Source organism: Oncorhynchus mykiss, chromosome 15 (assembly GCF_013265735.2).
Source record: "Oncorhynchus mykiss isolate Arlee chromosome 15, USDA_OmykA_1.1, whole genome shotgun sequence".
Lineage (NCBI taxonomy): Eukaryota > Metazoa > Chordata > Actinopteri > Salmoniformes > Salmonidae > Oncorhynchus > Oncorhynchus mykiss.
The window spans coordinates 78,803,190-78,816,978 of record NC_048579.1 but is presented as its reverse complement, the minus strand read 5'-3'; the positions used below and the strand labels follow the sequence as shown (position 1 = coordinate 78,816,978).

The window sequence follows — 13,789 nt, the reverse complement described above, 5'->3', positions numbered from 1 at the left end:
GCGTAGGGGACGAGGGTGTCAACCAGGAGAGTCAGCGTAGGGGACGAGCGTGTCAACCAGGAGAGTCAGCGTAGGGGACGAGCGTGTCAACCAGGAGAGTCAGCGTAGGGGACGAGCGTGTCAACCAGGAGAGTCAGCGTAGGGGACGAGGGTGTCAACCAGGAGAGTCAGCGTAGGGGACGAGGGCGTGAACCAGGAGAGTCAGCGTAGGGGACGAGCGTGTGAACCTGGAGAGTCAGCGTAGGGGACGAGCGTGTCAACCAGGAGAGTCAGCGTAGGGGACGAGGGTGTCAACCAGGAGAGTCAGCGTAGGGGACGAGGGCGTGAACCAGGAGAGTCAGCGTAGGGGACGAGGGCGTGAACCAGGAGAGTCAGCGTAGGGGACGAGGGTGTGAACCAGGGGATGCATCCCAAATAGCAGCCTATTCCCTATGTCTGGGACTAGTTCTGGGAACAGGGTGCTAGTCGGGGTACATCCCGTGTGTTGTAGACTAACTCACTCCATGCCCTGCGCGGTCTGCCGGGCGATGTCTATGAGCTTGATCATCTCAAACTTGGTCTCTATGATGTGTAGATGGTGGTAGAGGGAGGAGCCCTCACACCACTGGGTCACGATGGCCAGCTGAGGCTTGGTGGTGTAACCCATGAACAGCAGGATGTTGACGTGACGAGTCTTCCTGTTAGGAAGCAGGGAGAGGATATCAAAACCACTGAGAAGGAGCTTTTAGTTATCCACCCAGCATGCTATTTCATGACGGAACAGAAGCCCTGTTATTTCATGACGGAACAGAAGCCCTGTTATTTCATGACGGAACAGAAGCCCTGTTATTTCATGACGGAACAGAAGCCCTGTTTACACTATACTTGCCCGTTATACTGTATATCCCAACACACCTAAGACCTGGAAGGTAGCAGTTAATCACCTCAACATCTGCAGGTAGAACTAGTATTCCACCGCTGTGTACATGCCGAGCGTTTCATTACATGACTTAACCGTTAAAACGTGTCTTACCGGAGGACTCCCACTTCGTTCTTAAAGGCCTGTAGCTGCTGTGGGGTGGGAGCTGTCACGTTCAACATCTTCACCGCCACGTCTCCGTGCCACTTGCCCTTGAAGACGGTCCCAAAGGATCCGGAGCCTATCCTCTGACCCAGGGTGATCTGACCTTCTGGGATCTCCCAGTCGTCACTCGAGTCCCGTCTGCCCAGGGTTTTCTACATGGGGGGGAGGGGGGAGGCACACACAGATGGTTTTACTTCCTGCTTTTACAACAGAGCCAGGCTTAAAGTGGCAGCGCACCGTGACAGGCTCTGTGCGTGTCACCACACTGTGTGTTTTTACTAGGTCTTTCTCCGACTGATTACCTGGTCATTTTCTAGCCATCTTGACAACTCCTATAGTCATTGGTTGGCATCTCAGTCATATTGTAAACTTATTGATCCTGCTTTGTGATACACCAATCAGCTCTGAGGTCTGTGTTCCTTATACACCAATCAGCTCTGAGGTCTGTGTTCCTTATACACCAATCAGCTCTGAGGTCTGTGTTCCTTATACACCAATCAGCTCTGAGGTCTGTGTTCCTTATACACCAATCAGCTCTGAGGTCTGTGTTCCTTATACACCAATCAGCTCTGAGGTCTGTGTTCCTTATACACCAATCAGCTCTGAGGTCTGTGTTCCTTATACACCAATCAGCTCTGAGGTCTGTGTTCCTTATACACCAATCAGCTCTAAGGTATGTGTTCCTTATACACCAATCAGCTCTGAGGTCTGTGTTCCTTATACACCAATCAGCTCTGAGGTCTGTGTTCCTTATACACCAATCAGCCCTAAGGTCTGTGTTCCTTATACACCAATCAGGCCTAAGGTCTGTGTTCCTTATACACCAATCAGGCCTAAGGTCTGTGTTCCTTATACAGCAATCAGCTCTAGGAAGGTCTGTGTTCCTTATACACCAATCAGCTCTAGGAAGGTCTGTGTTCCTTATACACCAATCAGCTCTAGGAAGGTCTGTGTTCCTTATACACCAATCAGCTCTAGGAAGGTCTGTGTTTTGTAGCGGTTGTGTCTCACCATCTTATTGCGGTCGTCAGACGAGGACGATGACTTCCTCTCTCTCTGTGGACACGGAGACTTCTGAGGAGCCTTCACATTGGTCAATGAGCCAGGCAGCGAGGCCGGGGGCGTGGCCGACAGCCCTGCAGTCGACCCTAATTGGAAGTAGGAGAGGGAGGGAGGGGGTTAGGGAGGGAGGGAGGGGGGGGGGGGGGGGGGGTGGAGGAGGAAAACAAAAGAAAAGGAAAGATGAGGATGAGAAGAAACGGAGGGCAAACAGAAGGCGGTAGGAGGAGGAAGAGGAGGAAGAGGAGGAAGACAGGGCTTGAGTGACAGAGAGAAGGGATATGTCCAGTCCCAAACTGACACCTAGACCCTATGCCCTAGGATCGACCCCTAGACCTTATGCCCTAGGATCGACCCCTAGACCCTATGCCCTGGGATCGACCCCTAGACCCTATGCCCTGGGATCGACCCCTAGACCCTATGCCCTAGGATAGACACCTAGACCCTATGCCCTAGGATCGACCCCTAGACCCAATGAAATGATTTGACGGGTATAAAACAAAACAGTGAAACTTCCACCTAGCCAATCAGAGAGCAAGTTGGAACAATTACCCTATTGCTTACACCTGTCAAAACACATCTCTGATCTCCACAAGTGCATGGGGTCGATCATAGGGTCTAGGGGTCCGATCATAGGGTCTAGGGGTCGATCATAGGGTCTAGGGGACGATCATAGGGTCTAGGGGACGATCATAGGGTCTAGGGGTCGATCATAGGGTCTAGGGGTCGATCATAGGGTCTAGGGGTCGATCATAGGGTCTAGGGGTCGATCATAGGGTCTAGGGGTCGATCATAGGGTCTAGGGGTCGATCATAGGGTCTAGGGGTCGATCATAGGGTCTAGGGGTCGATCATAGGGTCTAGGGGTCGACCATAGGGTCTAGGGGTCGATCATAGGGTCTAGGGGTCGATCATAGGGTCTAGGGGTCGATCATAGGGTCTAGGGGTCGATCATAGGGTCTAGGGGTCGTTCATAGGGTCTAGGGGTCGATCATAGGGTCTAGGGGTCGATCATAGGGTCTAGGGGTCCGATCATAGGGTCTAGGGGTCTGATCATAGGGTCTAGGGGTTCGATCATAGGGTCTAGGGGTTCGATCATAGGGTCTAGGGGTCCGATCATAGGGTCTAGGGGTCGATCATAGGGTCTAGGGGTCGATCATAGGGTCTAGGGGTCCGATCATAGGGTCTAGGGGTCCGATCATAGGGTCTAGGGGTCGATCATAGGGTCTAGGGGTCGATCATAGGGTCTAGGGGTCGATCATAGGGTCTAGGGGTCGATCATAGGGTCTAGGGGTCCGATCATAAGGTCTAGGGGTCCGATCATAGGGTCTAGGGGTCCAACTATTCCAACGCATAAATAGAGACTGACATGTAATCAAGGTTTGAAATGATTTTCCCTCTAATATAATATTATATATATATATATATATATATATATATATATATATATATATATATATATATATATATATATCTATCTATCTATCTATCTATCTATTTGGGATACTTGCGGTCAATTTGCAGCGATACAAATGATTAATAACTATGCTCCAGCAACCCCTTACCATCCGCTCAAGGATGAAGAAAACAATTTGACCCACGGCTGAATGTAATTAGGGATCCTTGGCGTAGGGTCTAGGGGTCCATTTGGGATTGGGCCATAGAGTGGGTTTCAGAGAACAGGAGGGTTGAGGGGAGTCGGAGTGTTGTGTCCTGGTGGTGTTGGAGGTGAGGGGTGATGTCACAGTGGGAGGTGAGGGGTGATGTCACAGTGGGAGGTGAGGGGTGATGTCACAGTGGGAGGTGAGGGGTGATGTCACAGTGGGAGGTGGTACTGATGGTTTAACAGAACTGATGGCTTCTACACTTGTGGCTAGAGCACAGCAGTCTTCGCCCTAACCTGAACCTGATTCTCCTAACCTGTCAAATTCTCCCTAACCCGCCACCTCTAATTCTCCCTATCCTGTCAACTCAAATTCCCCCTAACCTATCAACTTCTCCCTAACCTGTCAACTTCTCTCTAACCTGTCAACTTCTCCCTAACCTGTCAAATCCTCCCTATCCTGTCAAATCCTCCCTATCCTGTCAACTTCTCACTAACCTGTCAACTTCTCACTAACCTGTCAACTTCTCACTAACCTGTCAACTTCTCACTAACCTGTCAACTTCTCACTAACCTGTCAACTTCTCACTAACCTGTCAACTTCTCACTAACCTGTCAACTTCTCAATAACCTGTCAACTTCTCAATAACCTGTCAACTTCTCCCTAACCTGTCAACTTCTCCCTAACCTGTCAACTCCTCCCTAAACCTTCAACTTCTCCCTAAACCGTCAACTTCTCCCTAACCTGTCAAATCCTCCATCTAGCCACAACCGTAGAAGCCGTCAGTTCAGAGGAAACCATCAGTGCCACCGGTGTGTGAAGGAGAGGGTGTTGCTGAGATGGGGGAGGTGCCTGGTGCAGTAGGGAACTCTGGGTAATGTAGTACTTTAACGGCACCCTCTACTTTATAACCATGACATCTCAATGTTGCTTCCAACAATACATTAAAAAGACAACAACCTACTCACACTGGAAGGTAGTGAATACATTACACTGTCAACTACAGTCAGTCAACACTGTCAACTACAGTCAGTCAACACATTACACTGTCAATTACAGTCAGTCAACACAGTACACCGTCAACTACAGTCAGTCAACAGTACATTGTCAACTACAGTCAGTCAACACAGTACACGGTCAACACAGTACACGGTCAACTACAGTCAGTCAACACAGTACATTGTCAACTACAGTCAGTCAACACAGTACATTGTCAACTACAGTCAGTCAACGCATTACACCGTCAACTACAGTCAGTCAACACATTACACCGTCAACTACAGTCAGTCAACGCATTACACCGTCAACTACAGTCAGTCAACGCATTACACCGTCAACTACAGTCAGTCAACACATTACACCGTCAACTACAGTCAGTCAACGCATTACACCGTCAACTACAGTCAGTCAACACAGTACACCGTCAACTACAGTCAGTCAACACATTACACCGTCAACTACAGTCAGTCAACGCATTTTACCGTCAACTACAGTCAGTTCACACATTACACCGTCAACTACAGTCAGTCAACGCATTACACCGTCAACTACAGTCAGTCAACACATTACACTGTCAACTACAGTCAGTCAACTACAGTCAGTCAACACAGTACACTGTTACATGATATGTCAGTTCTGAGGACATTTATATAATGTCCTATACATCTATAGTGTATTTTCCTATTCCCTGATCAGAGCCTGGATCCAAAGGATCTCAGGGTAGGATCGGCGTTCCCTTCTAGATCATAATGAATCAGAATATACGAGCAGATCCTATAGCCTCAGCCCTACTCAGAGATGCTTTGTGGACACAGGCCCTGAAACACAAAAATCCTCCCATATGAGCGTTTTGGAAGCAGAGGGGGGGGGGGGGGGGTCGGTAGTGACAGTGTGAGGGATTATGGTAGTGAGAGAAAACATAAGGAAAGAGAGTGAAGAGCGAAACACAGACAGACAGTGGAGGGCCAAAACACAGGTGGGAGGTGAGGACACACACACACACATCACCACAATACACACACACACCACAATACCACACACAGAGGCACGCCACAGAGGCCTAGCTACCTCGGAACACAGGCTCGGACTCAAAATCAAAGACTATGTCATTGGGGTAGGAGTATAGGAGGGGGCTTGAGATCCGTGTTCGGTGCTTCCTCAAGCAGCGGGCGGGTGGGTGGGTCTGCAAGGGGGGGGCTGCAGGAGGGCGGGAAAGAGAGACAGACACAGCAGGATCACTGGCCCTGAAGACCAGCTACTGGGCCCACTTCTCTATGGTACCTACTGTAGGCCCGATCAAAAATGGACGCCTAGTCACTGTACTGTGCTCTACTTCTGGCCAGAGCCCAATGAGTGCCAATGAGGAGAATGCATGAATCTGTCTCCGTGGACCAGTAGAAAGTTAGGGAGTTTTTCCACACATTTTCACTGGCGAAAAGTAGTGCACTAGATAGGGACTAGGGTACCATTTGAGACTGGCCCTATAGTAAGTAGTCTACACTCTTTCAGAGGGAGCATGGATGGGCAGTAGAAATCAGAGAATGTTAGGGGAATAAAAAGGGTAGATGGCTCTCTTAAAGGGGAAGTCTCCTTAAAAAAGGGACAGAGTTTTACAGTCTAAGGACAAATATTCTAAATATGCATCAACAAGACTAGTAGAATTAGAATTCTGACTGGACAAAATGAGTTTCGAGGACCTTGTAAAACAAGAGAGAAAGAGAACACAGATGCAGGATATGGGGGTGGTGGTGGTGGTGGTGGGGGGACTTGTTGATTGAATTAGTGATGATGATAGCTTCCTTACCTCCTTCTGATCTCTGTAAACCTTGGTCTCGAATCAAGTCCTGAAAGAAAGAAAGAGACAGAGAGAGAGAGACACAGAGACAGAGAGACACAGACAGAGAGACAGAGAGAGAGACAGACAGAGAAAGAGAGAGAGAGAGACAGACAGAGACAGAGAGAGACAGAGGGACAGAGAGGGACAGAGAGAGCGCGAGAGAGAGCGCGAGAGCGAGAGAGGAAATAATAGAGAATCACAATACTGTGAAGACTGCTAGTCATCTCAGATTCCAGATAAACGCTACAGATTGGGTTATATCTTGGTAGCTTGTATAACACTTTTGCAGATATGAAAACAGTCAACACTGTTTTCATAAAATTATATATTATATCAAAAAATATAAAATTCCCAGTTTATGTATACAAAACCAACTTTATTAAAAAGGTTTTAAAAATAGGTAATAATAATAATAATAATAATAATAATAATAATATTATTTGACTCTAAATGTTATGATGTACACTAAAAGGCATTGATGGCAGAACAGGTGGATGTAGTTCAATGTATGATTAATATAATATACTAATACATTTCTTGGTAGTCCCAAAACATATTGCTATCGGGTTGTAAATCACAGCGGGCCTGATACCATAAGGAATGCACTGTCTCAGTTTCAATGGCACAATATTATGGACAAAAACAAAAATCAGATGAATGTAATTAAGGTTGAGAATGACAATATAAATCAAAACTAGCAAGGCCAAATGATCACAAGTCAGCAATAACATGGCTGATAGGCTAGCGTATCTAGTTATGTAGCGAGCTAACAAACACGGAGCCTAACGTTAGCTAGCGAGCTAAAAACACGGAGCCTAACGTTAGCTAGCGAGCTAAAAACACGGAGCCTAACGTTAGCTAGCGAGCTAGCTGCTAGGAGGATACCATGTCATTGGAAGAGTGGGTGAGTGACTGACTCTTCCGTCATCTTGTTTTTTGGTGGCTATATACACGGCTAGAGATGCAGGTGTCATTGGGTAAAGCTAGCAAGAACTAGAACGCGTTATCCAGTTAGCATATCTCTCGCATTCGTAAATTCAGAGAATAACTGATGAATTTACCAACGTGAAACACCTGCTGAGTTTAACCCGGGGTCAGTAAACGTAGGAAGAGAAAGTCATAGTTAGTCAAGAACGCTCTCGGTAACATGTAAACAGCTCTGCTGTGTCTGGAAGTAGCTAGCTAGCTAGCCAACTTTAGCCAGTTCGCTTGTGTGCTTGGTTGGTGGAGTCAAATTGTCAGAGTAAAGTTACTAATTTGTGTCTGGAAGTAGCTAGCTAGGCTAGCCAACTTTAGCCAGTTGGCTTGTGTGCTTGGTTGGGGACAAGCCTTGCATTGTTGGCAGGCAAACTGCAGAAAGACGAGGAGGCTACAATTCCCCATCGTTTATCAGTGTAATTTTGACAGCCAAATTAGGTAAAAAAGTTTTAGAGGGTTTATTTAAAAATGTTACTTCGTTAGATGTTAGCTCATCTTTCTCTGGCTAGCATTAGCTGTTGATCTTGTTGATGTGTACAACTGAGGGAGAGATAATGCCTTTTCATGGTTGTTTGATCAACAGGACTGTAAAGTTCCCAAATGTAAGAGGACTCCCTGATATTTACATATTTACAGAAATTCATTTCAGGTGTATTTTGGTGAATGTGTTCTATTGATCTAGTCGTGCTGCAAGCTACTTCCTGTAAACACACAGTCCAGTTCATAGTGAATGATGACAGGCCTCTGTGCAAACGGCTTGTTTGTATATAAGCCTACTGTAGTTCTGATTGGCTATGGGACACCAGTCTGCGTAGACTGGTCCTGGACAAGACAGATGTTTTATTTACTGCAGTGTCTATGAGTCGTCCAAACGCACAGCCACTTTCCCACTATATTGCTACAGAATTTTCACAAATGCCCAAAACATTCTATAATTTTATGAAAACGTGAAATGACCATAAAAGAGGCACTGTTCTTCCTGGGGTGAATATGAAAAGACTAAGATCTCACGTTGCTAAAAAAAACCGCTGTAATTTCCTCTTTAAGGGGCTCCCGAGTGTTGCAGCGGTCTAAGGCACTACATCTCAGAGCTAGAGGCGTCACTACAGACACCCTGGTTCGATTCCAGGCTGTATCACAACAGTCCGTGATAGGGAGTTCCATAGGACCAGCGTCGTCCGGGTTTGGACGGTGGTAGGCCGTCAACGTATATAAGAATTTGTTCTTAACCCGACTTGCCTAGTTAAAATAAGAGGTATGATTACTATGTTGTATTTGGCCAAGAATTACAGAACACGACTCGACCAAGATGAGCACCCCCTTCACTAGTACTGCCACATACACATTCTACAGTAGCAGTACTACTTGTCTCCAGCAGGGGGAGTGCCTGAGCCATCAGACACACAGACAAAAGGGGATATTGGACTCACGTCTATGTTGACGGGTTCGATGGTGTTGATGTGGACGTTGGGAGCGGAGGACGAGCGGTCTCTCTGTCCAAACTGGTTCCTGTGGTCCTCTTCTCCGGGCCTGAAATTCTGGGGGATAGGGATGGACTTGGACGGGGACACACTGGCGTGGCACAGGGACCTGGGGGTCAGAGAGCGGTTAAGAGGGGAGGGTCATCTCACTGGGGACATGAGGGTCATCTCACTGGGGACATGAGGGTCATCTCACTGGGGACATGAGGGTCATCTCACTGGGGACATGTGGGTCATCTCACTGGGGACATGTGGGTCATCTCACTGGGGACATGTGGGACATCTCACTGGGGACATGTGGGACATCTCACTGGGGACATGTGGGACATCTCACTGGGGACATGTGGGACATCTCACTGGGGACATGTGGGTCATCTCACTGGGGACATGTGGGTCATCTCCTCTCTCCTCGTCTCCTTTCCGTCAACTGTGCCGAGGTGAGAATGGGATCAGGACAGCTGTGAGACTCACCCGGTGGAGTCGGACGGGGGCAGTGACGGGTAGGCCTCGGACACCGGGGTGGTGCCCTCTGACGACACCTCCTCCTGGGTGATGGGGTGGTGCTCAAAGAACTTCGACACCAGCAGCAAACTGCAACAGAGACCCAACATACAGGATAGAACTGGGACACTAGAGACCCAACATACAGGATAGAACTGGGACACTAGCAGAGACCCAACATACAGGATAGAACTGGGACACTAGAGACCCAACATACAGGATAGAACTGGGACACTAGAGACCCAACATACAGGATAGAACTGGGACACTAGCAGAGACCCAACATACAGGATAGAACTGGGACACTAGCAGAGACCCAACATACAGGATAGAACTGGGACACTAGCAGAGACCCAACATACAGGATAGAACTGGGACACTAGAGACCCAACATACAGGATAGAACTGGGACACTAGCAGAGACCCAACATACAGGATGGAACTGGGACGCTAGAGACCCAACATACAGGATAGAACTGGGACACTAGCAGAGACCCAACATACAGGATAGAACTGGGACACTAGCAGAGACCCAACATACAGGATAGAACTGGGACACTAGCAAAGACCCAACATACAGGATGGAACTGGGACACTAGAGACCTAACATACAGGATAGAACTGGGACACTAGAGACCCAACATACAGGATAGAACTGGGACACTAGAGACCCAACATACAGGATAGAACTGGGACACTAGCAGAGACCCAATATACAGGATAGAACTGGGACACTAGAGACCCAACATACAGGATAGAACTGGGACACTAGAGACCCAACATACAGGATAGAACTGGGACACTAGCAGAGACCCAACATACAGGATAGAACTGGGACACTAGAGACACAACATACAGGATAGAACTGGGACACTAGAGACCCAACATACAGGATAGAACTGGGACACTAGAGACCCAACATACAGGATAGAACTGGGACACTAGCAGAGACCCAACATACAGGATAGAACTGTGACACTAGCAGAGACCCAACATACAGGATAGAACTGGGACACTAGCAGAGACCCAACATACAGGATAGAACTGGGACACTAGCAGAGACCCAACATACAGGATAGAACTGGGACACTAGAGACCCAACATACAGGATATAACTGGGACACTAGAGACCCAACATACAGGATATAACTGGGACACTAGCAGAGACCCAACATACAGGATAGAACTGGGACACTAGAGACCCAACATACAGGATAGAACTGGGACACTAGCAGAGACCCAACATACAGGATAGAACTGGGACACTAGAGACCCAACATACAGGATAGAACTGGGACACTAGCAGAGACCCAACATACAGGATAGAACTGGGACACTAGAGACCCAACATACAGGATAGAACTGGGACACTAGCAGAGACCCAACATACAGGATAGAACTGGGACACTAGAGACCCAACATACAGGATAGAACTGGGACACTAGCAGAGACCCAACATACAGGATAGAACTGGGACACTAGCAATAAGCTGAAGGGGCAGATCAGGTCAAGCTAATGTCTGTCTCGGGGACAGGTCAAGCTAACGTCCGTCTCGGGGACAGGTCAAGCTAACGTCCGTCTCGGGGACAGGTCAAGCTAACGTCCGTCTCGGGGACAGGTCAAGCTAATGTCCGTCTCGGGGACAGGTCAAGCTAATGTCCATCTCGGGGACAGGTCAAGCTAATGTCCGTCTCGGGGACAGGTCAAGCTAATGTCCGTCTCGGGGACAGGTCAAGCTAATGTCCGTCTCGGGGACAGGTCAAGCTAATGTCCGTCTCGGGGACAGGTCAAGCTAATGTCTGTCTCGGAGACAGGTCAAGCTAATGTCTGTCTCGGAGACAGGTCAAGCTAATGTCCGTCTCGGGGACAGGTCAAGCTAACGTCCGTCTCGGGGACAGGTCAAGCTAACGTCCGTCTCGGGGACAGGTCAAGCTAACGTCCGTCTCGGGGACAGGTCAAGCTAACGTCCGTATCGGGGACAGGTCAAGCTAACTAACGTCTCGGGGACAGGTCAAGCTAACTTCAGTCTCGGGGACAGGTCAAGCTAACGTCCGTATCGGGGACAGGTCAAGCTAACGTCCGTATCGGGGACAGGTCAAGCTAACGTCCGTATCGGGGACAGGTCAAGCTAACGTCCGTCTCGGGGACAGGTCAAGCTAATGTCCATCTCGGGGACAGGTCAAGCTAATGTCCGTCTCGGGGACAGGTCAAGCTAATGTCCGTCTCGGGGACCCAACATACAGGATAGAACTGGGACACTAGCAGAGACCCAACATACAGGATAGAACTGGGACACTAGAGACCCAACATACAGGATAGAACTGGGACACTAGCAGAGACCCAACATACAGGATAGAACTGGGACACTAGCAATAAGCTGAAGGGGCAGATCAGGTCAAGCTAATGTCTGTCTCGGGGACAGGTCAAGCTAACGTCCGTCTCGGGGACTCACTCTAGCTGGTCGTAGTTGACACACATGAGCGGCACCTCCGTGCTGCAACGCTGGTGGAACTTATAGCCACACGTCTGACATCGGAACCCCTGGAACAGAAGCTTCCGGCAAAAATCGCAGAAGGCCAACGTAAAAAACGTCTTCCTCACCTGGGCGAACAGACAGAAACAGAGAGAGAGAGACAGAGACGGTTAGAAAATAGATCGGGAACGTCAGTAACTAGTGACGGGTACCTTCTGTCCATGGAGATGGAAAGACCACTCATCTGTGTAAAAGGCCACTTAATTTGTTTTGCAGTTTTGTCACACAGCACAATGACACAGATGTCTCAAGTTTTGGAGTGTGCAATTGACATTCTAACTGCAGGATTGTCCACCAGAACTGTTGACAGAAAATGTAATGTTGCTTTCTCTACAATAAGCCCGAGGGGTATTTTTGTCTGTAATAAAGCTCTTTTGTGGGGAAAAACTCATTCTGATTGGCTGGGCCTGACTCCCAAGTGTGTGGGCCTGGCTGCCAAGTAGGTGGGCCCATGCCCTCCCAGGCTGCACCCCTGCCCAGTCATATGAAATTCTAGTACCAATTCCATAGTTTCAAGTCATACTCACAAAGTTGTGTGTGGTCAGAGGAACGTTCTCCAGCACTTCCACGTGTAGCTCCTCCCCTGTCAGCCAGGAGATGTCTGTGTCCCAGCCAAGAGGCTTCTTCTCTCTGAGACAGGTGACAGGAAGAGGAGTTCACTGGGTTGTGGTCGAGTTTAGTACACATGTGTGGGTTGTTGTTGTGAAAGAGAATGTGTTCTCAATGATTTACCTTGTACAACAAAGTACAATAAAATAAACTGAATTGTGCAAGTGTGGGACTGTACATTGACCCCTTACAGTGGGACTGTACATTGACCCCTTACAGTGGGACTGTACATTGACCCCTTACCGTGGGACTGTACATTGACCCCTTACCGTGGGACTGTACATTGACCCCTTACCGTGGGACTGTACATTGACCCCTTACCGTGGGACTGTACATTGACCCCTTACAGTGGGACTGCACAATGACCCCTTACAGTGGGACTGCACATTGACCCCATTCAGTGGAACTGCACATTGACCCCTTACAGTGGGACTGCACATTGACCCCTTACAGTGGGACTGCACATTGACCCCTTACAGTGGGACTGCACATTGACCCCTTACAGTGGGACTGTACATTGACCCCTTACAGTGGGACTGTACATTGACCCCTTAACAGTGGGACTGTACATTGACCCCTTAACAGTGGGACTGTACATTGACCCCTTACGGTGGGACTGTACATTGACCCCTTACTGATCTCCACTGTTCTGAAATGATTACAAAGTTGTACAGGAGCTTCAATTGACAGAATGTGAAATGTAAAAGACACGTGTGTGTGTGTGTGTGTGTGTGTGTGTGTGTGTGTGTGTGTGTGTGTGTGTGTGTGTGTGTGTGTGTGTATATATGTGTATATATCTTACCCATCCTGTATCCTGTAGACAGCACAGCATTCAGGGATTAGTCCCCTCATCATTAAAGCCTTCTTCAGAGAGTCTCTGACCGTCATGCCACAGCGGGCTGGGACCTGGGACAGACCGAGAGGAACCATACAGTTAGTTTCAGAGACTGAACAGCAGGTATAGACCACACACAACTAGAACTACATACAGTGCCTTGCGAAAGTATTCGGCCCCCTTGAACTTTGCGACCTTTTGCCACATTTCAGGCTTCAAACATAAAGATATAAAACTGTATTTTTTGTGAAGAATCAACAACAAGTGGGACACAATCATGAAGTGGAACGA

At 48.3% G+C, this 13,789-nt stretch overlaps 1 protein-coding gene across 4 annotated transcripts in view; it reads right to left on the bottom strand.

The window, feature by feature from the left end:
- LOC118938871 (serine/threonine-protein kinase B-raf-like) overlaps positions 1 to 13,789 on the bottom strand; it is a 46,535-nt gene that overhangs the window by 9,757 nt on the left and 22,989 nt on the right. For 3 of the 4 annotated variants that reach the window (XM_036945468.1, XM_036945466.1, XM_036945469.1), the window contains 10 exons: positions 13,466 to 13,569; positions 12,582 to 12,684; positions 11,974 to 12,122; positions 9,492 to 9,611; positions 8,970 to 9,129; positions 6,529 to 6,568; positions 5,793 to 5,921; positions 2,075 to 2,211; positions 1,013 to 1,215; positions 501 to 677 (listed from right to left, as the gene is read on the bottom strand). In XM_036945468.1, coding sequence (XP_036801363.1) covers positions 501 to 677; positions 1,013 to 1,215; positions 2,075 to 2,211; positions 5,793 to 5,921; positions 6,529 to 6,568; positions 8,970 to 9,129; positions 9,492 to 9,611; positions 11,974 to 12,122; positions 12,582 to 12,684; positions 13,466 to 13,569 — 1,322 coding nt within the window. The remainder of the gene's footprint in view (positions 1 to 500; positions 678 to 1,012; positions 1,216 to 2,074; positions 2,212 to 5,792; positions 5,922 to 6,528; positions 6,569 to 8,969; positions 9,130 to 9,491; positions 9,612 to 11,973; positions 12,123 to 12,581; positions 12,685 to 13,465; positions 13,570 to 13,789) is intronic. The other variant, XM_036945467.1, reaches the window with a different exon arrangement.